Raw genomic sequence first — 27871 nt, forward strand, 5'->3', positions numbered from 1 at the left:
TACAATTGCACATTTTATTCCAAAATATTTGATCTGTTGGACTGTAGCCAGCCTTTCTTAAGGTGGAATAAAATAGGAGGAGATGTGATGACAAATCACAGAGATGGATAATACAAATGGTAACAAAAGAGCCAAGATTAACTTCTAAAAAGGTTAAAGGCGAACTTTAAGCTCAAGGAACACTGGTCTATTCAAAAGTTGCCTTTTATGAGCCATGAATTAAATACTATTGAGCATCTTTGGAAGGAGCTGAAACATGCCCTCTGGAAAAGGCACATTTCAAAATACCTGCTGAGAGGAGCAGAAGTCTCATTGACAGTTACAAGAATGTTCAATTGCAGTGATCTCCTCCTTTTTATGTCCAGGCCTGTTTCATGACTTCATTTTTTAAATCTTTCTGTTGCAGCATGGTTGAAAATCAATGTCTGACTTTTTCCTTTGGTAATTTTCATACATTTTATTAATTATTACTTTCGTCCGATTCAAGTGCTGTCTGTGACCATTGTGGGTTTTATTTCATTAAACATGGGCTACCAATAATTTTGCCCATGTGTGTGGCTTTCAGCTGCATGCTCTCCAGAAACATACTCACTCTTGCACACACACTCGTCATCAATCTGTGAAAGTATAGTGGGAGTCATGACTAATGTATCCTGCTTTATTAACAAGTGATTCTCATAAAGCCCTGTACCACCTACGAAAATTTGTTTTGCCCTCATCCCCCATGGATTTTCTCCACTTCTTAAACTATGAACTAGAAGTAGGAAGTGAAGGGGAGTTGATAAGAGCAACCAACAAAAGCAGGATTAATTTTTGATGCAACATTTAAAAAACTTCAGAGAGTTAATGTTAAGAGCTGATGTAGAAGCACTAAGCACAGATTTTTTATGTCTTGTGAGTGAGTTGAACTTGTAGTTTAGTACATCAACAGAAGACATACTAAATTAATGAAAAAAAAAATGCTTGTAGGTAAAAAATCAAGCCAGGTATTATGAACAAAAACTAATCACAAGGTCTCTCGCTAAAGTATGCATACCTTGTCTCTGCTTTGAAATATTGAAACTCACAAACATTATTACACTGTCAACATATTAAGTGGAGTGGAAAGAAAATGATCCAGTTTTGAAAACTGAACTTGTAAAATAAACATTTTGGTAATGCTCCGTTCATAGTCTTGAAACAAAGCATGATCCAGCATAATGCTCTGGGAATGCTTTTCTTTGGACATGCAAAATTATTAAAGTTAAAAAGGGCAACAAAAAAAAAACAAACAAACAAAGAAAAACACTACAAAGCTAAATAAAGTACATGCTCATGATGTTCGGAATTTTTTTCTTGCTAGAAAGTAGCAACAGGCACATGAGAATATAGAAACATATACACCAGTTTTTCTTGATATTTCTACCATCTCTTGCAAATGTTATAGATTTAGGGTTCTATTGATTGTTTATGTGGAGCTAATGATAATTAAATTAAAATATAAATGGCTACTTTGAGAGTAAATTATGCTAAAAAGCTAAGAGTAAAAAAGAAAACAAGGAAAAAATATTCCTTTTTTTTTTTTTTTTTTTTTTTTTTTACATTTCAAGATTTTAAAATGCTTTAGCAGATAGTAGAGAACATTTAATGCAGACCAAACTAAATATTTAGGTTATATTTTGAATTTGCAATTACACACTTTTTTCAAATAGCATCCCTCTAGATGAAAATGCTAAATGTAGCATGTAGTTAATCACACAGCAGTATAACATATTCAATATTTGACATATTCAATAGAACCCCCAATACAGCTGAGGGGATCCAGGATTTTTTTTTTTTTTTTTTTTGCAGGAGGGCCATAATAAATATTTAGATCATATTCTTTATACCAAACCACACAATTGTATGGTTGGAGGGTTTGCAAATAGCACTCTCAAATTTATTTATCAAAGCTTAAAATGATACACATTGTTTTTTTATCAATTTATGGCACATTTGAAAATCAGATGCAAATTCAGATGCAAAAACTTTGGTGGCAAATCTGGCCACCCAGAAGCAGATCCAACCACAGGTCCAGAGACCCAAGACCAAGGGTTCATTGTCTCCCAGCAGAGGAGACAACGTGCCGCCCGTAGAGCCAGGAGGTCAATGCCCAGTCACAATCACATGTTCCTACCACCATGCTGACCAGTGTTGGGAAAGTTCTCTTTTTACGTGAACTAGTTCAAAGTTAAGTTCACACATTTTAAAATGAACTAGTTCAGTTCATAGTTCATAATTCAAAATTTTGAACTAAGTTCACAGTTCCAAAAAATGAACTAGTTCATAGTTCTTTTTTTTTTCATATATTGCTCAATTACACCATAGCCTACTGTAGAACCACAGACAGCAATTATTTTATCAGTTGTAACACTGAAACTGTGCATCAGATTTCATCTTCATATCCAGTTTTGAATCCTTATCCAACCAGGGTTTACATTAGCATTGAGGGGACAGCATTTCCCCATTGTTGCTTTAACGCTTTGTTGCTGTCCATTCACTTCACACTAGTAGCAGCTGCAGCTTTCACCCCTACAGTATATTCTCAAAAACATCAGGAAAAATGTGCTGCTTGAATGGTCTTTTTTATGAGGAATTATTAAAAGAAAAACAAGAAAGTAGTCTTTAAGGAGCAAATTTTTTTTTTCATTTTGATATTTTTTTCCATTTGAAATTTCATTTCAATACATACTAAAAATGAATACTGGAATCCTGGAAAATTATACCAGCCATGTTTAAGTGCGGATTTTTTTACTGAAAGCTGGTGGGCAAAGTTTGCAGAGAAATGTAAGATTGTTGCCATCATCCTCACCGACCACCTGGTCATAAACCTTTTTTAAGTGATCATACTGCTGCTTTGTCGCATCCACGGTCGCCTCCATGCTGCTGTGGCTTCCACGCTGCATTTTGTTTTGATGACGCATGCGGCTGTAGGCTACGACGCTGGTAGCTGGTGTTGCCAGATTGGGTGTTTTTCCCGCTACATATTAAGGCCTGTTTACGGTGTGATTTAGCCAGGGTTTCACCTGGAGGGCTCTATAGAAATTTGGCAACCTATTGAATGAAGCTGAACTGAGATAGCGTGCCGTTCACAGACACCAGAATGAACGAGTTCACAATAAAGTTCATCAGGCAGTAATACTGTACGTTAAGTTCACGTTCGCCCAAAATATGAACGAGTTCATGAACTTTCGTTCAATGGACGCGTTCAGGCACAACACTGATGCTGACACATGCACTCATAGGAGTAACCATAAACTCAATGTAATACAGACACTTGCACTCTCTACAAACACACTATAATTTCTGGTACAGGTGATGTTTCACTGGGAATTCTGAGTGCTATTGGCTTTGCTAGCCTAACAGCCAGAGCGGTCTGACAGCATGTAGCTCTGCAGACTTTCAAACTGATTTTAAAGAATGTTGATTCTTGATAAAATTACTACTGTTGAGCTAAATTCATGCCCCACCCTCCTCTGAGTATAGGGGAGAGTGTCTCCCAACTTGGACATAGCGTACTCCAGGAGAAGATGATAAAGGGATCAGTTGGGAGATGTTCACTCACTTGGCAGCAATGAGCACTATGAGTGTGCCTGGGTAAATACACTGCAGGAAAGTTTGTTCCAAAGAGAAGGAGCCGGTGAGACACAAATTGTTTGAATATTCAGATTGAAAATTAAATAAAGAAAAAAAAAGAATGATTTAAAATGTATTTGAGAAAGTAAATTACTACTAGGATGTAAACATTTATCACTGAATAATGCTTTGAATATGTTTGATTTTGGGTTTAAATCTTATATTTTGTTTCAGGAATAATTTGTTATTTAAAGGATGTTAATCATAGTTTCTCTGTGTTTATATTTAAAGGTTTTTCACCTACTGCTACTACTACTATCAATGCTACTATTGTTGATTGAACTTTCAAATAAAAGAGAAGAAGGGAAAGAATCAACTGTTGTTCTGAGTGAAATCCTGTGAAATCTCTGGAAGCAAACTGCCTTTTCAAGTGGGGGAAACCCGCAGTTTAAATCCTAAACAAAAAAGTGTGAACCACTTGACAACTACACAGATGATGTTTTGAGGTCTGTTTTCTCACTTAAAACCTCTGAAATGTGTGTTTTGAGCAGATTAAATGTATAAAAACTACGCTCAGTTTCTTCAGTTGCTGGCAAAGCTGGTGGCATGAAGCCCTGTAGAACATCTTGCTGTACACAACCCCATCTTTTAAACAATCATGAGGATTTTTTTCTATCCCTACCTCAGACATTGGGGCCAAAGCTGCAGAAATTAGTCCTGGAAAAGTAATATTACCTGGTTTACAAAGTATCTAGATATTAACTGGGCTTTGAGCAGCTCTGGGACTTAAGCTTTTGAGAGGCAACTGAGAAGCGAGTGAGAAAATGTATTAAGATAATTCAACTGTTAGCCTTTGCGCTTAAAGCAGAAGTGGGGGAAACAATCTAACACATTGGCAAAAGGAGTGGTTAAATGCCAAGAAAGGAAATGCCAGAAGCTGGTTGATGACTACAAGAGGGCTTTAACCAAACTTCAACTTTACAAGAGGCCTTTTACCAAAACACACTGCATTTCTGTCCACAGGTACATAGTCGTATACATACACAGACACTATGAGTAATACAAAGTTGTGGATTATATGGGTTTGTCCATCCATCCATCCATTACCTGTCATGCTCTTCCCGAGTGGGGTTGCGAGGGGTGCTCCAGCAGTCAGTGGGTGAGAGGCAGGGTTATATGGGTTTGTATTTTTGGAAAATTATTTAAGATGTGTGGATGTTATAATCATTTGAAAGAATATTTCAAATAAATAAATGATATAATTAACGTCCATTATAGAAAAATTTAACTTTTCACCCAAAGCACAGTTGGCAATATAAATTAAAAACTGTTTTTCAAAAGACTTGCACACTTATTTAATCCTGTTCATATGATATTTTTTAACTATTTATTTGAATGATACAACTGCAAATAGTATTTGAACACCTGTCTATCAGCCATAATTCTGACCCTCAAAGACCTGTTAGTCTGCCTTCAAAATGTAAACCTTAACTCCATTTATTGTCCTAAATTAGATGCACCTGTTTGAGGTCATCAGCCGCATAGACACCTGTCCACCCTATACAATCAGTAAGACTCCAACTACTAACATATATAGAGGAGTCATGGGAGAAAGTCATGTGACAGATGAGAAGAACAATGAGTACCATCCCTACTGTGAAGCATGGGGGTGGTAGCATCATGATTTGTGGGTGTTTTCCTGCACATGGGACAGGGCGACTATAAGCCTTGAAAGTACACTGTAAAAAAAATGACATTACTCACAATTAACATTACGGAGATTTTTGTTGTGCTGCATTCTGTCAAAGATTCTATAAACATGTATTTTACTTCAGATAGTAAAGTGGAATCATTATCATCTGAATCAAATAAAGAACAGTTTATATCATATAAACAGATTTATACAGATACATCTATAGTTAATAATGAACAACACCCCAACACATTTTCTTTAACTTAAAAACCATTCTGCGACAGCTGTATATCATACCTGTAGAGAACAAACCAACTTTAACAGGCTCATAAATTAGGTAATGGTATATGTTAAGCCATCAATATTGGGTAAAATTAATAGATTACCAGAGGGAGTTTTGTCCCAATAACATAATAGCTTATTCCAGTACTGGATGTTTATGTCAATGAAAACTTATTATATTGCAAGTGGTTACCTTAACCATTCACAGGGGGGCATTCTAATAACCCATTATGAGCACATTGTTTGTCATATTTTTTTTTTTTTATATAGTTAGTGATGATTATGGAGTTATGTTGGAGTTAAGTCTGGGTGTGTTAAGGTGACCCCTGAAGCAGTGAGCTAATGATGCGTTATAACATACAATCAGTACCACGGACAGCGCCCGTTCACTCAGTCAGGCTTGAGCACTACAGATGGAGAACATGGAGCATTAAAAGGATTGGATGGTTTACCGGTTTTATTGTCTCATTAAAATACAAAAAGATACTGACAAAAAACTAAAATGCATATCTGATATGATTATGATCTAACCCTGTGGTCCAATCAGACACTGTTCCCTTAAACACAAGTTGATTGGTGAGATTTTGAGCTCTTGTGAACCTTCATAATGACCAAAATTGCAGTATATTTTATATAATACGTCTGTTATTGAGTAACTTGACTAATGGTTTGAAAATGCATATTTCTTTTCTAAATAATCTATTTCTTCAATCTATTGCACATTAGTATTTATGCATAATTTCCTCTAAAGGTAATGTAGGTCTGTCATTTTCAAAACTCTCCGGTATGTTACTTGAATAACAGACTGCTATTTTAAACCTGCAGTTGTATTTTTCATCTGCATCATTTCAATAATTCTGCAATGAATGTTTAATGTTGTGACATATAAATGCAATAACTGCAACATATCGATTGAAAATGTACTGGGATTTAAGTTTAATGTTTGAAAACCACATGACAAAAATAAAATTGTTAAAGACCTTGAGTGCACTGAATATGCTTAAACATGTTTGAAATAAGAACCTATTAGGGACTTTAGTGTCTTATAAAGTGCTTTAGACCGATTAGAGTAATGTGCTTTATGAAACTGACATAAATTGGATATAATTTTACCTAAAGAAGCACAACTGAGTTTGTAAAAATGAAAAGCATAAAGGATTTGTATTTAATAAGGCTATTAAAGAGCTCTAATATTTGACACACTAGGAGATACGAAAAATATATATATATTTAATTTAATTACAGTTTCCTTTTGATGCAAAGCAAGTTTGCTTAAATTCAACCATCTATCTATCTATCTTCTCTTGCTTATTAATCAGGGTCATTAGAGGCTGGTGCCCGTCTATAACACCCCTGGGCAGGTCGCAAGTCTCTTTCAGGAAATACATTCATATAATTTCAAGATTTATATTTTTTAAGGCTCTCCCAAAATACAAATGTAACACAAAATCCTTAACAAAGTAAGACAACAATATAATCCATAATAAGCCATTTCAGATAACAACCTACATTCTTTCTTTCTTTATCTCTTTCATGTAAGTGCTAATTTTCCTTGGTTTTATATTTCTATGAAATACTTTAGGGTTTATTGTATGTCATGGATTGCTATAAAAGATAAACTTAAACACCTAATAAAAAAAAGGGTTCTTACCTATGGTCTTGTCAACAAGTGTAGCTGACTAGATGCTTCAATGAGTTGTATGAACTTATCCAACCTTAATAATGATGTTTTTTCAAAGATGAACTTGAACTGACCGCTCTAACTGACACACTCCATCAAATAATACTCTGTTTGGAATAGAATGTAAGAAAAGGATGCATTTTTAATACAAGGTTTAGATCTTTTATGAGGAAAGAAGCTAGAAAATTTACCATTAAAGCTAAGATTTGGTACCTTAAGTATTGCCGAAAAATAGAACTTGGGCTGTTTTTTAAAAAATTGCTTTATAAAAATACTGTCCTTCAAAATATGTATGCTACACAAATCAGAGATTTGAAGAAAAAAAAGCAAACCAACATTCTAATTTGTGTAATGACTGAAACATAACTGTACTACAGATTTCGGATAACAATTCTTTAATAAAAACATGTCTTAAAAGTATCACCCTTTAACTTGAAACATAATGAGTTCAAGCCTTAAAGTTTTTCCAGTCCTTTGACAAGTAAAGTTTTTTCAAAAGACCAGATGGTTTGTTTAAAAATGCTATAGATTAATGGTGACCTTAACTTGATCAGACTAGAACAAATGCTAGTAATAGATTTTGACAACTTTTCAGATGCCAGGTGATGTAATTTATATCAGTGTCACATTTGTGTATAATTGTGCTTTTTCAATATGGATTAAATTATAAGAGTCACTATTACATAAAATTAAAAAAAAAATCTATCTATTGATTTTGACAGTTTATATTTTGGAAGGTGGATGTATTTTGTTTAACTACTTTGTATTGGGGAATTTTTGAATTTTTGAGTTAAACCAACAATTTATTATTCCATTCCTCTATGTGAAAAAAATTTCTAAATCGTGTCCTCATCTCACCAGCTTCCAACATCACCTCATTTAATAATGTCAAGCAGAACACTCTAGTAACATTAAATTTAATGACCTGTGACAAGCTCATAAAAAAGAACAGAGCATTGAAGAAATTACAAGGTTTAATCCCCCCCCTTTCCTTTTCTGTCCTACATAAAGTCGTCATGTTCCCTACTCCCAGCCTTGCTGCTAACCTCAACACGAGGTGAACCAGCAGAGATCTGTCCTGTGCCACAGGGCAAAATATATTGAATGCTTGTCATAGCGTTCAGCTCAGAGGACATAGGTTCTTATTAAATTAGTTGGGGGACATTTCAAAATTCCCATCTGCAATATTCCTGGGGCTTAAGAGAATGCTATGTTTTGACCCACCGGTCAATTAATACTGCTTTTTTATATACCACTGAATAAAGGATCTGTGCAGGTAAAAATATAAGAAAAATAAAGTAAACAAAATAGCTTGGCATAAGCAAATGGGTTTTAACATCCATGCAAAATGCAACATTGCAGGCCCTGTAATAAATCTACTTTTTTAATCATTCATTTTTAGGACTTTATAACATGTTCTTTAATCATGAAATAATTTGTTGTCCACTATGTAATAAATGACTAATCTAAACCTACATTTAACTTTTCAAACTGCTGAGTACCATAGCTACTTGGCATGGAATTTATTGATTAATGAATTAATCTGAATTTTATTGCTCTTATCGATTGACCAACAATTAATTGATAAGCTGTGATTTTGCTAACAGCAAGGTTTTCTCTTGTTTCAAAAGGAACCTTCGATAACATAAAAACTTAAGGAAATTTTTTACAATATTCTGGATTAAAAATGAATAGTACATCACTACATTTCAACTCTAAATACTAATTGAATTAAAATCAACATGTGTTTTTACACATTATAAAACTTATTTATGAGGTAAAACAGGAACTTGTTTGGTCACTAATCAAAAGAAGACACAATATTTGGTGTACACAGATGAAAGGATGTGTCCTCATAACTATCATAATTATGATATAGCTCTGTTTTTTATGTAATCCAAAATCAGTGCAGAAATAGACTCTTTGCTGTTAGCAGTACTTTAAAATGGGGGGTTCTGGTTGCTAACAGCGAAATGTTAAAGCTTGGCTTTATTAGGTGCATTAAGTCTCAAATGTTTCCCATCTACTGTGCTTATTGCTTTTTCTATCATATTGCACGCATTTTGCTTAATGCTCTCCACGTTTCGCTTTTCCAGTAGAGAGTTTATGCCGCTTCATTATGCAGGACAGAGAAATTATCACTTTTTAGTAGATCATTTTTATTTATTTTTTTATTTAGTGTGCTGTCTGGCAATGTGGCAATAAGAATAATTGTCTTGATGCCAAAAAGAGCCCAACAGATTTTCACAAGTGGAGCAGTATCGCTATCGCCATAGTGTTCAGCTTGTTTCATGCATATAAATTGCTTTATTAAAATTATGCAGGGAGTTTTACAGATTATATGGACACTGCAATGTAAATAGAACAGAAGAGGAAAAACTGAAAAAAGGGGAAAAGATGAAAGAAAGAGGAGATAAAAGGGAGATAATGATAAAACATTTTGAGTCTGCTTTATTACCTGCAAAGAGATGTAAAAAGAACATCACAACTAACAGACATGGTACAAGACATACAATAAAGTAAAACCTAGATACTATCGCTAAAGTTGTATTATTTAATCTGACATGTACTCTGTGTTACCTGAAGATAAGAATATGGGCTTTCTGTATGGAAGTAAATCTCTGAGTATCTGGAACCAAGCACCTGTAGTTGTTTGTGAGAGTGCACTTGTGCATGTAAAATTTATCCAAAGAAAAAATGCTCAATAGTGGTTGTGGAGAGCTGAAGAAGTGTCCTCCCAGACCACTGAGTCCAGCGCCGGGAGACCCAAAGCCCCAGACGCCCAAAGGGACCCCAAGAGCGAAGGCACCAAGGAGGGGCCAGCCCAGGAAATCTGACCCCCACCAAGGGAGGAGAGACAGCCCCGAGGAAGTCCCCCAGCCACCGCAATGCCGGCACCCCGGGGAGCCACGGGGACGAGTCCACGGTCTCCGCCGGCTGCCAGCCATCCTGAAGTGAATCTGGCCCTGGGCCCCAGGGATCCGAGGCCCCAGGGGTGCCCCATTAGGTGATAATTTAAAAAGTATATCAAGTGTTTATATTTACAAACAGAACCACATAAAGTGGATTCAGCATCCTTGTTTTCATTAAGGTGCATTCAGACCAAACGCAGTGTCTGCAGTGATTTCCACCAGCACCACTATGTCGGCGGAAAATTTGTTCCTTCTGTTTGAGTGCCCAGGGACCAATTCGAGCGTGCAGTGAGTCAACAAGTGCATGCTTAAAACAGTTCTGGTGCACAATCAAATCTAAAAAAACCCTTCTCAAGCCAGTACTTCACAATAAAACCATATGTGAGACATACATTTACAAACTGCTACTAAATTGAATTGCGGTTGGGAGCCCATCAATTTCTAGAAAAGTCTCAGAAATGCTGAAAAAGATCACTCAGGCTCGGCAGAACCGCATCTGGATGATGGTCGTTTACAGAGGTACCTACCCGTAGGTCTACCCACGTAGAGAGCACCAATGCTGGGGAGAGTCTGAGGTCTGTGGTTGAGGTAAGGGAGAACTACAAACAGTAGATCTAAGACTAAATTGAAAAAAGCATTTCAAAGCCACCTAAAAACCTTATTTCATCCTTTGTGCCAGTATCTTAAAGGTACAGAGGATGATCTTTTATTTCCGGGTGGATCATCAAAATAAGTGGTCCTCCTATTTGACAATTATTCTGGTGATATGTTTAGGTAGCCATCTTTTTTCTGCGTATATCTGTGGTGAGCTACGGTTTCAGACAGTCATTGAAGCTCACCTTTCTCAGTGTGGTTTTTTTGAAAATGGACGAGTGTCATAAGAGAAAAAGTGTGTATTAAAAGAGAAGAAAGGTCTCAGAAGAGGCACATATATCCTGTAATACTTTGCAAGGAGAGTTCTCCGTGCAAAGCATTCCAGGATATATCTGCCTCTTCTGAAGCCATTCTTTTGGGATTTGCTGTCACAGTGGCCCACTGTCACCATAGGTCTTCAAAACCTGACAGCGCCGATTAACAACAAAGATGGAGCAGGCACCACACAGTGGAGGAGCAGTTACTTTACCAATGGAGCAAAAAGTAGCGATCATCAGTCGGAAGGGTAAGTTAACAGAGTTTGCTACTAACAAAGTCTACTATAAAGTCCCCGCTGTGTATAGTGATTTAGGGACTTTGGGCACAATAAGCTTGTATGAGCAATGCAAACAGCAAGTTTTAAACAAAGCATGGGAAATAGGCTAGTGCATGCTCTCGCGTGTGTTTAATAGGCGTTCCCTCTGGGGAGCAGGTACAGGGTTGTGCATGTGCATTTCTTTTTAAGTGGAGAGGGCGGGTCTTTTAAAAAATTTGTGAAAATCCTCCACAATACCTTTAAGGAGCTCTGAATTTTCAATGTTTGAAATTTTTACATATGACCTTTTAATGTTATCTTTTCAGTGTTTACATTTTCAAAGCCAACTCTTACATTTGACGTCAATGCAAGCTATCACTGATTTTGCTCCAGTCGTAAGTAAAAGTTTTTGTCAACATCCCTTGTAGCATTGTTAAGGTAGATGTTTCTGTTGCAGTTATGACCCCCATATTTACTTCATTCCATTTCGCCCAACAACTGTGTAACCAAAAGAGTCGTGTAATATAGCTGTTAAGACAGATGACTCACGCTCTATGTGCTTCTCAAGTAGGTTTGTCACAAGCACATATTATGAAATTATAAACCACAAAATGTATTCTGTTAATGCAGTGGTAAAGTAAAAACTGAAATTACTGTTATACAATTAGATTGCAACTCCAATCAAATGTTCTTTCATTTTTTAGGTCATATAGTCTGCAACCATTGGTTCTTTGGCCCTAACTCTTTTCTTGGGATCTCTGCACTTAATAATAAGGCTTGCTATTTACCTGTTGGTGCCACAGTTCTATCTCATTATGCTTCTAAGAGATATACTACAATACATAGTTTTAGCAAATTCATCTGTGTATAAAATAAAACATAACCAAAATAGACCATTAACAATTATTACTGATGGAAACATCTATCTTATTCTGGCAATAATATAATTTGAGAAATGTAAGTTTTAAGTTTAAAATTTTTTTTTTAGGTAATTTAAGGGGAAATGTGATGGAAAAAATGTTTCTGAATAAAATAGTTGAGAATAACATCAAATATTTATTAACAATAACATTGCTATTTTTGTAATCCCAATAAAACGTTCTACTAAAATCCAGCACAGAACAGTGTTTTAGTTTCATAAAGCACATGCTATGATTGTGCCCTATTTTACTTCTGTTTGAGATTCTTCTTAAATTTTCAATTCCACTTTGACTTTTTGTTATTCTGTGTTTTCTTGTTCATTTATTTCTTTTCCATTTTACGTTATATTTAAGCAGTGTTGCATTTTTGGAGTTGCTCTTTGTTGCCCCCTTGTGCCGGTCTCCTTTCCCTTCATCCTTCTGGTTACTTCTGTCTAAACCTGCTCCCTATCAGCTAAGTAGTCTGCCCATTTCTCTGTCCCATATTAACATCTCCTGTTCACTGAATGTTTGCTGGGAAGCGGTGGGTTTTAGCAGTGGATGGCCAGGCTCTGAATGGTTGGAGAGATGTCAGATGGAAATGACGTGTCAGGAAGTGATCTGGCAGAAATGGATGAGGGCTGTGATGGTGTTGAAAATGAAGAAGTATGGTATACCCAAACAGGTTAACGCAACCACAAAAAAATCAAGACAACATACTGAACTGTCTGTTTCTGAGGCTGAAGGAGAAACAGTTGTGATGACAGAATTTAAGATAGTTTTGAAAACGGTCAGAGAGGGTGTGTCCTTTGGTAAGTGGACGATCAAACTTACTAAAGAAATCAACTCACTGGTTGTAAAAGTGAAATATGTTAAAGTGTTGAGAGAGTCCTAGGTTAAAATGTGAGGAGGAGAATGCTGGACATATGTGTGTGGCATTATTTCAGGTATTTTTCCTGATGCGCCAGTTGATGACATTAAATCTAATATATCCGGAGGGAAAGTAGTCGAAGTCAAACGGTTGAAAAGAAAAAGGATTGGAGAAAGGGTGTGCTAGTTTTTCTATCATGCTGAAGAACAGAAATCTCTACCAGACAAAGTGTTTATAGGGTATATGAGCTATGATATTCAACCATTTATTCCTCCACCACTGCGCTGTTTCAAGTGTCAGAAATTTGGATATGTCGCGGCAGTATGCAAGGGGAAACAGAAGTGTTGGAGATGTGCCGGGGATCATGAGTATGGCAAATGTGAGGAAGGAGCTCCTTTGAAATGTTGTAACTGTGGAGGTGAACATAGTTCAGCTTTCAGGGGATGTGTAGCTAGCAAAAGAGCTCAGGAAGTCAGAAACTTGAAACCACTACTGGGATCACTTATGCAGAGGCAACTAAAAAAGTACCTGTTCAACCAATGATGCATTCAAAGAAAGTGACAGAGGTAAAAAAAAAAAAAAAAAAAGGATGTTCTAATTTTATGGAATGCAACAAGATTAAAGATGATACTCTACTCATGAAGAAAAAGGATTTTGTTTTATTCATGGTAGACGCTATAAATTGTACTGCTCAGACACAAAGGAAAACAGAAAAAAAAATCAACTAATTTTGAAGGCAGCCCAAAAGTATCTAAAGCATTTAAGAATGCTAGTTGGGAATCAATTAAGGAAAAACTGATTGAGACTCAATATTCTCAACTTCAATCATGCAGTGGTGGCACTTCTTTATGTTAGTCATGTTCCAGTGAAAAACAAGAAGTCTCATTAGTAATAGTCCAGAGTTTAAGAACTACATCTCTGATTTGATCATTTAGCCTAATCTGATTTGTATTCAAGAAACATGGCTTAAGCCCCAATTAGATTTTGTAATTCCTGAATATAAAACAATTAGGAACAATAGAAAGGAAAGACAAGGTGGGGGGGTGGGGGGATGGGGGGGTCCCCAAGTTATTTGTTTTTATAAGGAAGTTAATTTAAATCTTTATAATCAGAAGCTTGAACAACTGAATAAAGTGAGGTTTTTAGGTGTCATCCTTGATGAAAAATTAACTTGGAAACAGCAAATAGAATCAGTTCAAAATAAATGGAAAAAAGTTAATAATTTCTTGGATGTCTTTCTGGACAAGAATGGGGAGCTTCAAGAAGTGCACTGTTGGGAGTTTATCCGGCTCTCATGAGATCTTCCTTGGATTATGGGTGAATAGCATATATATTAGAGCTGCTAACAGTAATTTGAAAAAAACCTGGTAGTGAACAAACACAAGGGTGACAAATATGTTGTGGAGCTTTCTGATCATCTCCATTAGCTGGTTTACAAGTTCAAACTGGTGAGCTTCCTTTAAAGCTACAGTGTGTAATAATTACAGGGATATACAGTCAGAAATGTATTATATTATACATAACTATGTTATTTATCATCATCTACGAGCTCAGCCCCTTAACCTTAATATTTTCGTTGCCTTAGAATTCGTTATTTATAATTACATAGGAGCGGGTCTCGCAGCCATGGAGGCAGACATCTTTGCGCTACGGCAGCGCAGAGCCAACAAACTAGCGATTGCGAGATCGCCAAAACGTCACAACGATGTAGAAAAAATAACGGGTATATTTATAATCTTAAGTTTACATGAAATCTATACCCTACACAGACTAATGAAATACTATCTGTAAAATTATCTATGTAAACAAACCTCATCACTTGAGAAGGTAGGTGATGCGGACGTCGTGGAAGACATTTTGTCCCGTAACGCTCGCCGTACTGTTGGGGGGGAGAAGCGGTGGGGGGGAGATGTTCATGTTGCTGCAGTCTGCAGTCTGACCGCTAGATGTCGCTAAAAGTTACACACTGTAGCTTTAAGATTGAAGCTAATGTAATGTATTGGGTAAACCTACAGGGCAATAATTATGATTATCCAACTAAGGCTGTGCTGCAGGACGGTTGGGACAATCATAAATCTGATTATAATAGCTTGGAATGGATTTGAACATAAAAGCTCAAGATTTCGGTTTGACTCAGTTTTGGTTTAGCTTTACGGCCCCAAAGTCACCAATTCCACCATGGTTATTTATCACACCAGAGGTCGATATGCAATTGGGGGAATTCTCTAGATGGATCTAGAGATCTAAATAGTGGCAGAACAGGAGCAGCTTTGAATATCCCCAGCATAAAGTTATCATTAAAAGGAGAACAAAAGATCATCTAGCAGTTTTTGTAGCTGAAATAAAAGTCATTATGTTCTTTTTAGAATGGTTGCTTGATGATATTATGGAAGAAACTAATCATATAATTGCATCAGATAGTCAAGCTGCATTATTAAGTATTAAATCTGGCAAATCTTGTAGATTAGATTTATCATTAGATATATGTCACCTATTAGTTCAGCTTCAAAATAAGAAATGTTTTTTATGATTTGTCTGGATTCCTACTCATGTAGAAATAGAATGAAATGAAGAAGTAAATATATTAGCTAAACAGGCCTTCAAATCAGATATTATTAACTTAAGTATTCCTTTAAGCAAAAGTGAGGGAAAATCTATGATTCAGAATAAAATCTGTAAGTTTTGACAGGAACATTGGGATAATCATGACACTGGTAGAGATCTATATAAAATTCAAAAGACTTTGGGGGGTAATAGTTGTATGAATAGAAGGCAGAAAGAAGAGGTAGTCATATCTCTACTTAGAATTGGTCATATTAGACTTAATAGTTGTCAGGTTTAATCAATGATGATTATAAAATTAATTTGTGCTTATGAAACATTTTTGCAGTCAGGAGACCATCCTGCCTGCTGCACTGTGTCTTGTGATGCAGTCAGGAGACCATCTTGCCTTGTCATTCTGATGGAGCATCTTGTCTTTATGAACGGATCAATTGTTGTGTCAGAACAAATACTGTTTTGTAATCATGTGCTATGTTCTGTCAATAAAAGACGGCTGCAGGAGGGGATTCGGAGGAGGAAAGCTTGAGGTTGGGTTGGGCTTTTCCTTCCGCTCCTGCAGGGGCTGCTTGAACCTCTTTCCTGTGCAGGCTCAATTTCTATTTATTTGCAAAGTTATTTTTCCTGAATCCAACAATAGTTATCTTTTCAGAATAGGGAGACATGGAACAGGGACTTGTAATCACTGTAATCAGATGGAAACAGATGAACATGTATTATTAGAATGTAATAAGTATTCAGAGGAACGTCAGCACCAAAGTGAACACTAAATAGAGAGAAAATAGGATTTTCTATAATAGATCTTTCAGGAAGTATTTCAAATTCTGTTAAAATCATTTAATTAGATTTTTAAAATACTCTGGATCATTTAAACGCATTTAAAGTATGTATATAAGTGTGGGTATGCATGTGCATATACACAAATCCTAATTTATATGTGAATATATATATATATAGATATACATTTGTAGATTCATGCATACCATTGAGGTATGTATTATTAACTTCCCTCTCACATCATTGATAACCAAACTCCAGTCTGGTAGGTGGCGGTAAATGCACCTTAAGTTGGTTGCCATCTGCCAATACTACTTGGCTCCCCTGTGTGTCTTCCCCTGATATCTCCTGGTTTGTGGTTTCCTGTAGCCTGGGTGCCAGTCCGAACTTAGTCCCGCCCACAAGGTTTGAGTTCGGGGAAGTTCGGTCTGGCTCTGCTCCATAGTAGCGCGAGTATTAAAGCCCACTGTCAGGCGATCCAATCAAATTGTCAGGGCGGGCTTTATACGATGATGGACAGATGATCAACAGTAACGTAAACAACCACGTGACCAAAGCGCGCTTGGGTGACAACAATAATGGCTGCCGCCGGAGAGTTGAGGTGAGTAGATTCTGCTATTAGGTCTGTTATTAATTTTAAAAGAGGAACAGAGAAACGCAATCAAGTCTCATCTTCTTATTCTAGGCGTGAAACTGCACGCTTTGATTTTTGTGGACAACAACTATGCCTCGCTTAAGATACGTCACGCACTCCGTTGCTCTTATTGGTTGTAGTTCTATCCAATTGAGTGCAGAGGCATTTTTTTCCTGGTTCGTTCAAAACACGCCCCATAATCACAGCTCTATGGAGCAGTATCAGACTCATATTCTGACTAGAATTGAGTCGGACTACGTCAGGCTAGGTTTCCTGTATTTCAGTTCTTGGATTTTGTTTCTGTTGCCTTTTTTGATTAAATCAGTAAAACTCATCTCTGTCTCCTCATCTGCATCCTCAACTAACCTCCACCAAACCTGACAGCACGAGATGTAAAGTAAATCATAAACTTTTGTTATTAAGAGCATATTTACTGCACCCCAATTTCAGTAATTCATGATATAATTGATTAGGAACATGGGAAAACTGATATAAGAAATGAAAGACTTACCAACAGCAAACCTGCTGGGAATGATGCACTAATGGCCTTGCAAAAAAAGCACTAGTGGCTCTCATTATAATACTAATATGTTCACCTTATTTTATGATTGGATTCTTCAGCAGCATTTGGTATTCTCATTAGAGACCTGTGCCAAACAGACATATTAAAATATATGTATTATGGAATGAAATATACAACTCAAGTCCCATAAAATGCGAAGGCAGCACCTTATATTAATGGAAGCATGTTCCTTCAATGGTGTCTGTAGGTAAACATGGATCCCATAAAAACCACAGACCTCTTTTATTATTCCCCAAGACTCAATCAGTGTTCAGCCAAGGGAACGAGGGAGGAGACAACGGTTACAGAGGAGCAGCTTTAAGTGAAGAGAGACTTCACTCTAGACGCTTGCTCAGTTTTCTGATGAGCTGAAAGAAACATCAAACCTTTAAGGGGAGGCTAAATATAAACACAGACATCTCAGAGGCAATTACAAATAGATGAAAGAGAGGACCAAGACAAACTTATCTAAATTATTTCCACCCTCTTAGAAAAATGTGTTTGATGGGATTATTAAACTGGCTACCATCAAGTCTGTTTAAAAACATGTTCTCAATTTTTGAGAAATTAATTTATACAAAGAGGGCTGACAGCTTTTTCTCACCAAAACTCCAGAATGATTGGATGTATATTTGAAACTGATATTTTCATTAAAGAAATCTACTATATGTTGAGTAAGAGAATGCATACAGCAGCCCCCTTTGAACATTCAAGAAAAAACGAGAAAAAGATAAGAATTGTGTCTTAATATATAAAATGCTCTTAGTTTTTCATGTTCTAAAATGATGTAAATCTAACGACAAGCGTTCAAAACCATATAACTGAAAGAAGATAAAACCATGTAAAATAGAAAAGCTTGTAAAGTTAAAAAAGGTATCAAAGGGGGAAGATCAAGTCCTAAAGCAATCAAATATGAGATAAAATTTTAATAAAAATTTACTTAAATTTTTTGAAATTTTAATTTTCTGTTATTTTTCAGTTTAACCTAAAATTTGCATGCAGTGTCTCATCTCCATCTCAATTTGCACCTGCTGTGAAAATATATGTGTTTTTGCCCTAAGTGCTAAACTTGAAAGCAGTCTTAAAATCTAGTGACCACTAAACTCTATATGATACTTTTCAGGCTAATTTCCATTTGCTCAAACATTCAGGACAAATAGGCAGTAAGATCTCTGAATAGATTAAAATGATTGACCATAAACTGCATCATTCCTGTTTTACGTGTCTGTTGATGTGATTTTTTTTTATGTATATTCAAATATTTAACATGAATGTCTCCAGAGATTACGATGTGAGGAATCTTAAAATAGCATATTTATAAACATCAATCTCTTCCATCTGAATATCTAAAAAAATGTAAATAAAGCTGTTGTCTCCAGGGTTCTTTGAATACACCTTATTGCTGTCAATCAATGTTGCTTGATTAGTTGAAATAATAAACTAGACAACAAAACATGTACAGTATGTTACCCTCACATAAAAAAATTTATAAAACAGAGCTCAAGTAAATTTCTGCTTGATTAAAAATACTATGTCAACGTTTCTCTAAATTTGTGCTAATATAATAGAGTTATTGGGGGATTAGAATTGCATTGGGGAAAAGATTGCCTTGTTTGCAATTGTGTCTAAATTATGCTGTAAACCACATATTTTCATTCTTAGTTACAGAGCAGTGAAAGGTGAATACAAATGTAAGATTTAAATCCATTTTTACAGCTTTTGATTACATAATATTGTCCAAGTGTTTTTTAGGCCTGAGAAAATAAGAACATCACAGCCCTTAAATGTTTTTGGATTAAGAGCGAAACATATTTTAATAAAGAAAAAAATAAAGCTGCTCAATCAATAGAAATAAAATGTAAATATTGTAAAGAATATCACTAACCACTACAGCAGAAGTTAAAACTGCCACATCCGATGTTTAGCACACGTGCAGAACAAAAAAGGAAGAAAAAAAGAAACAACATTAGAGGATCGAATGGGGCAATGTTCATGAGATATGAAACTTCACTCATTCTGTCACTACTATTTTTTGTTTCCCTTAAACAACTTGGTCACCTCCGTGGTGGGGAACAAAGTGGACCCACAATTGCTTCAACCTTTTATCATTTATAGAGCTTTGACGCTTAAAAAGGGTTGATTGAGGAGAAAGAAAAAAAAAATCAACAGGTCTCCAAAAACAGGAAGATGAATGTTGCATGTGTGCTGTAAAAAAAAAAAAAAAAAAAAAAAAAAAAAAAAAGTTAAGTTGCTCTGGGAAAGGAGTGGTGCAATAAAAGATTTGGAGTGAACAGGCTTAACTGAGGAGACACAGACACAAAATATGTACAGACTGGACTGAAGCAAAAAGATGAAAAACAATAGAATCTGCACATATAAACATGTTTTCCTAAAATCTCTCTCTTTATCCCAGCTTTATGTCATTTGAAGTGCAAAAACAGAGCACCACTTAGCCAAATTTCTCTTTTATTTTTGATGCATTTTTTGTGAAGGAACACCGTCTGACAAGCGGAGGAAGTCGTAGTTCTATATGGCATTATAGAGGTGGTAATTATGCAGATCTACATTTCTTGGGATGCGTGCCAACTTACGCACAGGTTAACTGCATGAGGTTTACAGAATAATTTACTGAAGATTACTGAAGAGTGTTAGAGTGATAACTATCCTGTGTTTCAACCAGAAGGGTCATAAACTTTTATGACCTCCTGTAGGTCATGAGGCAGAATCACACGGATGTGTGACTTCCATCCAGCCAGTTGGTCAATTCACACCATCTTGTTACCTGCATCCTCTCAGACAATGATTACTGGCTCTTCTGTTTTAGGCCCGCCTGTTTGATGTTGTAAACTGTTAATAAAAGGCTTTGCTATGAAGGGATCGGTGGGAGAAGGTGATGGCTTTCCAAGCCAGGATCTTCTCTCCACCCGGCACACACTGACGTCACAAAATCCTGTCTCTGTGTTGATAATTTTCCTTTTAATCTTTTAAACTCACATTTCTCTGGATTAAAACCCAACATTTTTGGTGCCGAAAACCCGGGAGTCAAGATCCAATTGTCCAGGACCGTGCGGGACCAAGGCCAAGAAACTGTCAACAGCCGTCCACCCTTTGCCGGACAGAGCCAATAGGTTGGTCCAGCCCTGCCCTGGACATCCTGGTGACGACTCAAGCTGAGGACTGATCTGCACAGAAACGGTACGCCTAAAGTTTTTTATCAACAGTTGGTCTGGGACCACGTGAAAGCTATAACTAGTTGTAGTCGCTAGAATATTTGACAAACAGGGTTTGTTGTGATAGATCTGGGATCGGTATTCTATGCGTTTGGGTCTGGGACCCTCTGTGTGAAAGCTATAACTAGTTGTAGTCGCTAGAATATTTGACAAACAGGGTTTGTTGTGGGAGATCTGGGATCGGTATTCTATGCGTTTTGGGTCAGGGACCCTCTGTGTGAAAGCTATAACTAGTTGTAGTCGCTAGAATATTTGACAAACAGGGTTTGTTGTGGGAGATCTGGGATCGGTATTCTATGCGTTTGGGTCTGGGACCCTCTGTGTGAAAGCTATAACTAGTTGTAGTCGCTAGAATATTTGACAAACAGGGTTTGTTGTGGGAGATCTGGGATCGGTATTCTATGCGTTTTGGGTCAGGGACCCTCTGTGTGAAAGCTATAACTAGTTGTAGTCGCTAGAATATTTGACAAACAGGGTTTGTTGTGAGAGATCTGGGATCGGTATTCTATGCGTTTGGGTCTGGGACCCTCTGTGTGAAAGCTATAACTGGTTGTAGTTGCAAGAATATTTGACGAAACCAAGTTTTGTTTACAAGTCTGGGACCTGGGTATTCTGTGCGTTTGGGTCTGGGACCCTCTGTGTTCAAGCTATAACTGGTTGTAGTTGCAAGAATATTTGACGAAACCAAGTTTTGTTTACAAGTCTGGGACCTGGGTATTCTGTGCATTCGAGTCTGGGACTCTATGTTGGTTAAAAAATAAAAAATATTAGGCCTTAGGTGTGTGTGACTGTGTGAAAGTGTGTGAGGAAACAATCGAACCGCTGTGTACTGGACTAAATTCTTTAAAAATGGGACAAGGCAGTAGTAAGAAGGAAATGCCAGATGATGTTAGATGGATGGTGGCGTGTTGTGGTGGTGACCCAGAGTTTGCCAGAAAGTGGATTGAGAAGGAGGGCTGGGATGGAAAGTTGAGAGTTGAGCCGCTGACAAAGATTCAGCAGAAGGTGGAGATGAAGTTGGTGTATAAATCAAAAAGAAAACAAGCTAAATACAGAAAAGAATTAGAATAGTTAAATAAGTGGATTATGCAAGCAAAAAATAGGGAAAGCCAAATACAACAGAAGAAGGACAGAAAGACAGTTACAATTGCTGCTGTAAAAGTTAAAGCTGATGAAGAAACTGTTGTATCCCGAATGCTTCCTCAATATCCTGACCCTAATCAAATTCAAGGGGGTGATGGGGTTCAAGCAGTGGCATCAGCTGCGCAGGAAGGTGGAGATAAACCCCATCACGGTGAATGTGAACACAGCCATGCCACTGTTCCTCCTCCAGTAGCCCCACCATCGTGTGGTGATATTGGAGGAGCAGGAGCAGGCCCCCTGTCCGTGTCGTCCACTGTGGATGGTATGGAACTCAGTGCCGCTGACCCTTGTGAGCATGAATTAAGAAAATCAGGGGGGGATGTGAAGCTTGATTCGAAGTGTTACAGGGATGATTATCAAGTGGAGGCTTGTGGAAGGGGCCCATCTGCCCCTATTCATCCAAGATTGGCTGAATTAATAAAACAAGAACAGGACCAAGATCCTGGGGAGGGAGCATGTGCTTTTCCGGTGTTGGAGGTGGCCAACCCTCATTGTGGTCAACGCACGGGACCCCAAGATGGTGACCCACTGGATTGTGGACCCACTGTTCTTGTGTGTGGGCCATGGACAGATGCAGAGATGCGGACTGCCTGTCAAGGTTTACCTCCAGCCAGACAGAACCCAGTTAAATGGTTCGAGGATGTTAAAAATAGATTGAGAAAATTCATGGCAGAAACAGGAAAGCCATGGGCAGAAAAAGAACAAGATGACATTGACCCGTTAACTAAGTGGATGCTGAAGCTTTTCAGCGACAAAACTGTTCGGAAAACATGTAATCTGCCTAGTGCTCCTTTTGTTTCCCCACAGGAAGGCCTGAAGCCTGGAGACCGAGTGCTGATTAAAATCATCAAAAGGAAAACTTGGAAAGCTCCGAGGTGGGAAGGACCCTACAAAGTGCAACTAACAACCCCCACCACTGCCGTGAAAATCCAGGAGAGAGACACTTGGATCCACCAGAGTCATTGTAAACTGATTAAAAACTTTCCACAGCAAGAAGCCCAGTTACTTTCACAGGGACCCCACGACTAAGGTATAGATCTGTGGTGAAGTCCAGCTTCAAAGGGGTTTGGTTTTTTTTAGGACCACTCGTCTCAACGCTGGTGAAAAGAACAACCTAACCCAGTCTTTTAGAGTCCGGTTAGTGGGTGTTTCCTTGGACGGACTGGCAAAGATCTGAAAAACCAAAGTGGTTATGCTGCCCGGTGATGACTGTTGGACCGGTGTTCCTAGGAACTCAAACTGACTGTCTGAAACAAAGGAAGAGCAGGATGATTTTTGATGGATCCACAGCAAGTCATCCTACAGTGCCAAGATGTGGTGGCAACATGCAAAACATGTTGCTGAAGATTTGAACAAAACAGACTGTTATGTTTATACTCATATTCCTACTTCTATGAATACAATATGAATTGAAAGATGCTGATGTTTTTATGTATAAGAGGAGGGAAATGTTAGAGTGATAACTATCCTGTGTTTCAACCAGAAGGGTCATAAACTTTTATGACCTCCTGTAGGTCATGAGGCAGAATCACACGGATGTGTGACTTCCATCCAGCCAGTTGGTCAATTCACACCATCTTGTTACCTGCATCCTCTCAGACAATGATTATTGGCTCTTCTGTTTTAGGCCCGCCTGTTTGATGTTGTAAACTGTTAATAAAAGGCTTTGCTATGAAGGGATCGGTGGGAGAAGGTGATGGCTTTCCAAGCCAGGATCTTCTCTCCACCCGGCACACACTGACGTCACAAAATCCTGTCTCTGTGTTGATCATTTTCCTTTTAATCTTTTAAACTCACATTTCTCTGGATTAAAACCCAACAAAGAGTTTGTACAAGCCCATTGGTAGGAGAAAAAGTAAGGGAAATTTACAACAAGAATACGAAGATGTTCCTGCATTGGGCCCAAGCCGCATTTTTTTTTCTAGGCCATTTTGACAGATATACTGACTTCATTGTTTAACAAGAGACTTTTAAAGTTCTTTTTTTTTTATTTAATTTTGTTTCTTTGACAGCATCAATTTTCTGTTGCTCTGATAAAAAGGCCTGCAATGCAAATATTTCATTTAGATAAAAGTTATGTCTTAATAATCTATTTTTCATTGCAACAATGGAGGTTTTAGCCATTGACTGGTAAATGAACCTAATATCACAATGTGGTATTTAAAAAGAGTAACTTAAAAAGATTTGTACAAAATTTATTTTTCAAGTATAATTCAATTAAAACTGCATTATATTAAATATAACATACTAGATCAGTTTATCCCATATGTTTGCTGTAAATAAATAAATAAATACATTTTCTTTCAAAACAACTTACTATCCATCTACTGTAATCCGAAGCCAACTGTACTAAAACCAAGCCCACATTTAAAGAAACGATACGCGTCAAAAACAGCTAATTACAGAAGCCGGGGGGTAATTCTGTTACTGCTGTGAAATATGAGGAGGCGAACATGAAGATCGAAATCCCCTAAGGGAGACACACAGGGAGAAGCAGAAGGAGAGAAAGAGAGGACAGTGAAAGGATTTATCTTTCTTTGCAGATGCAAAGTGTCTTCCTGGGTCTCCCAGTCAGCAGCTAGGGCAGTTTACAAGTCGAGGAATGGATTGATTGCCAATGCATCCATGTCCCTGTGTAGCTGCCAACTCTGAGCTAATTAAAGAACACTTCTCTGGAGAGACTCTTAGCAGCCTCCAAGTACATTTTATTTACTCTTGAGAAAGTGTACTACTGTACATCCCTTTTAGGAAAGAATGTTGCCAGCAATCCCAGCACAGTAGTAACTTTGCATTGTATTATGAAAAGTCTTAAAATCAACAGAGATCCATCTTTTCAGAAAATTGGCAATTCTTTTCATAGCTAGGACAAATTTGTCTGAAAATATGTATTTAGTGTGAATCAGGAGCCTGATCAGAGGAGCCCAATCAGTGGGAGATTACTCCTTCCCAAATGTAGGACCAACAGACTGCTGAACTCCTTTGTTCATCAAGCCATCAAGCTGTACAACCCCTCACTTGGGGGAAGGAGGAGGTGATAGGGAGAGGGGAAAGGGTCAGCACCCCCCTCCTTTGACATCTTATGCAAAACATTACCTATTGTCACTCATGTGCAACATTCTTCTCTCTCACTGTGCAATAACACATGCCAACTACTGTGAAGCCTGTGTAATTTTTTTTAAAGCTATTTATAAGGTTAGTACATCTCTGCAGTGCAAGTGCAATAACCCAAGTCAACTACTGTGTAGTCTTCCCCTAGCTCTCCGCTGTGCAGATATTTCTATATGTAAGGGAAAGATATTCCAGGACATTACAACTTCTTTCTTTTTTTGTGTGCTTTTTTGTACTATATACACCCTTTTTATATTGTATGTTTTATTTTTATTTTTAATGACATCTTGCTTTAACTCTTTTGTACTCTATATAAGCTGCTGGAACCACAATTTCCCTGAAGGAGTATTCCCAAGGGATAAATAAAGTTGAGTCCAAGTCTAATCTGGTTCACAAAAAAAACTATTTAGATTTATATGTGTTTATATACTTAGTCTGTTTCAGAAATCAAACAGACAATAAATGTAAATACATTTGATAAAAGTGAAAGGGACAATAATATATATTTTTTAACAGCTTATTTAATGTTAGTTGTGAGGATGCTATGAAAATGTTACAAATGTATGTTTCTCGTCATGCAAAGTCAACAGATATTAAATATTCTCTCCTGCCATTTTAGGGAAGATGAATTCTTTAAACTTTTAAGGTTAAAAGTTAGTTGATATATTTTACCACTTGTGTTTGCTGATGCAAAAATCATAGTTTGCATTGAAAAAAAAACACTGTTTTCATCAAGCCTCAATAATAAGTCAACTGTTTTTTGGATATTCAACCCTTATTTAATCCTTATTTAAATCTTTATCTCTACTCACATAGATTCAAACACAAAAAGCTCCTTGAAGCCGGTTTGCATGCATGCATCATACGTACCAGTGCAGGAGTATTCATCCACTCTGGTGAAACCTGGTAGGCAGTCACAACGATAACTTCCAGGGAGGTTCACGCACATTGTATTGGACTGGCAGTAATGCATCTGTGTTGCACACTCATCAATATCTGAAAGAACAAGTAGAAGTACCGGTAAAGGTAAAAAACTCATAAGAAATCTAAAACCTAAGCACCAGAAAATTATTGTTCTAATCACATCATAGCAGAAGGGTGCATCATGTTCCATTGCTGTAGCATTCAATGATGAATGGCAAGTCGCTATATTAACCCACTTATTAACTGGTCAATAATCAGCGCACAGTAGGTAATTTTTTAAAAACATATTCATATGTTCTACTGTTGTGACAAGTATGATAACAGAAAGTAGGTGGATGAGCTAAAACTGTGCAAAAACAGATTCAGAACAAAAATAAAATTCACAGGAGAAAAAGATGTACAGAAAAATAACGAAAAGGCTGACGACAAGAGGACGTTATAAGTCAGTAGGCCTGAGACATTAAAGAAGAGCATCATCTACATTGACATCCATAATGTGCAACTAATATTGTGATAAATTACACCTTCGCCCCATACACAATTCCCCCCTTCTTAATGTAGCTTGAAAGACATTGTATGAGCATTAAAACACGTGGCTCAGGAACACATTAGCTGTGCTGGATGGCTGCTGATGAAATGGGACGCGAATCACACTAGGGAGGTGTTATGCAGAGGAGTCTTGCTTTTTGTGTGTGCATATGTACGTAGTTGTACAGTTTAGAGCATTTATGTGCACAGTAGAAAACCAAATTCCTGAGGCTAACAGGCCTTTCTACCACTTAAGGGACTCTGCATGCCACACTTAAGGGAAGGAGAGTAAAGAGTTATTTCCATATCCATTCCTATGATAAATATCTTTTAGTTCAAGTTGCTCAGCTCAGACTTTGCAACTTAAAACAGGATGCATTTAAAATAACTATGAAATTGACTTGAATACAAGACCCAAAGCTTTTCTTGGTATATTCCATATCTAGAATCTAAACCACAAGAGAGATAAGTTACAGGGTAAAGAAGAGGCAGTGCATACTTTTAGGTGTTTAAAGCATTACTGACCTTCATAATAAAAGCTTACAATGCAAAAAGCACAAATCTAATGTGGGTGTTTGATTGTTTGTAAACACTCCCAAATGAAATCCATTCATTTGATAGCCTTTATGGGTGTAAGGTGCCAAAGCGTTGTTCAAGGATGATGGCAACTGGTTTGTGATATCGCCAACTCAAAGACCAAATAATTCAATGTCAAAGCTTTCAACTTTTGTCATCTTTGTTTATTCAAGTGAGAAAAGCATCAAGTGTCAGGCCACAGAATGCATCATGCTTTTTGATCTATTTGGTTCCAAGGTTCTGGTCCTATATGTATGCAACTGTGTATGGCAGCATCTGTAGTTGTGTATTTGTCCTTGGTAGCTTCTTCTGGGGACATTGTTGCAGGTGAGGTCTGTTGACAGAACTGGAACTGTCATTTTGCACAGGAGGGATTTAATTTTTTTTTTCTGGATTTGCCAATGCCTCCCTGGCTGCCTTCCTCCCTCCTCATCATCCTCTACCCCAGACCTCCACATCCTCCTATCCCACCCCCCTCTGAGCTCACTCTCTTTATCTCTCTGCTGCTTTATTCATGCTCTGATGTAGGTCAGGGCTGGGTAGGGGAAACAGCTAAAAATAAGGCAGGATGGGACTCTGTGCATGTGCATTTATGAGTGAGGGTGCACACATGTTTCTGCAAGCTCAACCCTCTCTGTGTGATATTCTCTGGAAAAACAGAGAAACTGTGAAAAAAACTGATTCTAAATGTCAAGTGTTGCTGTGAGGATGCTGTGAGGCAGTAACAGGA

At 37.3% G+C, this 27871-nt stretch overlaps 1 protein-coding gene across 1 annotated transcript in view; it reads right to left on the reverse strand.

Annotated features, from left to right (window-relative positions):
- Window positions 1-27871, reverse strand: part of LOC119796324 (protein kinase C-binding protein NELL1-like) — a 321529-nt gene that overhangs the window by 76464 nt on the left and 217194 nt on the right. Inside the window, exon 13 of the mRNA XM_038304828.1 lies at window positions 25984-26109. Within this exon, the coding sequence (XP_038160756.1) occupies window positions 25984-26109 (126 nt within the window). The remainder of the gene's footprint in view (window positions 1-25983; window positions 26110-27871) is intronic.

This window comes from Cyprinodon tularosa, unplaced genomic scaffold (genome assembly GCF_016077235.1).
Source record: "Cyprinodon tularosa strain WSP-4 unplaced genomic scaffold, ASM1607723v1 ctg543, whole genome shotgun sequence".
In the NCBI taxonomy this organism is placed as follows: Eukaryota; Metazoa; Chordata; class Actinopteri; order Cyprinodontiformes; family Cyprinodontidae; genus Cyprinodon; species Cyprinodon tularosa.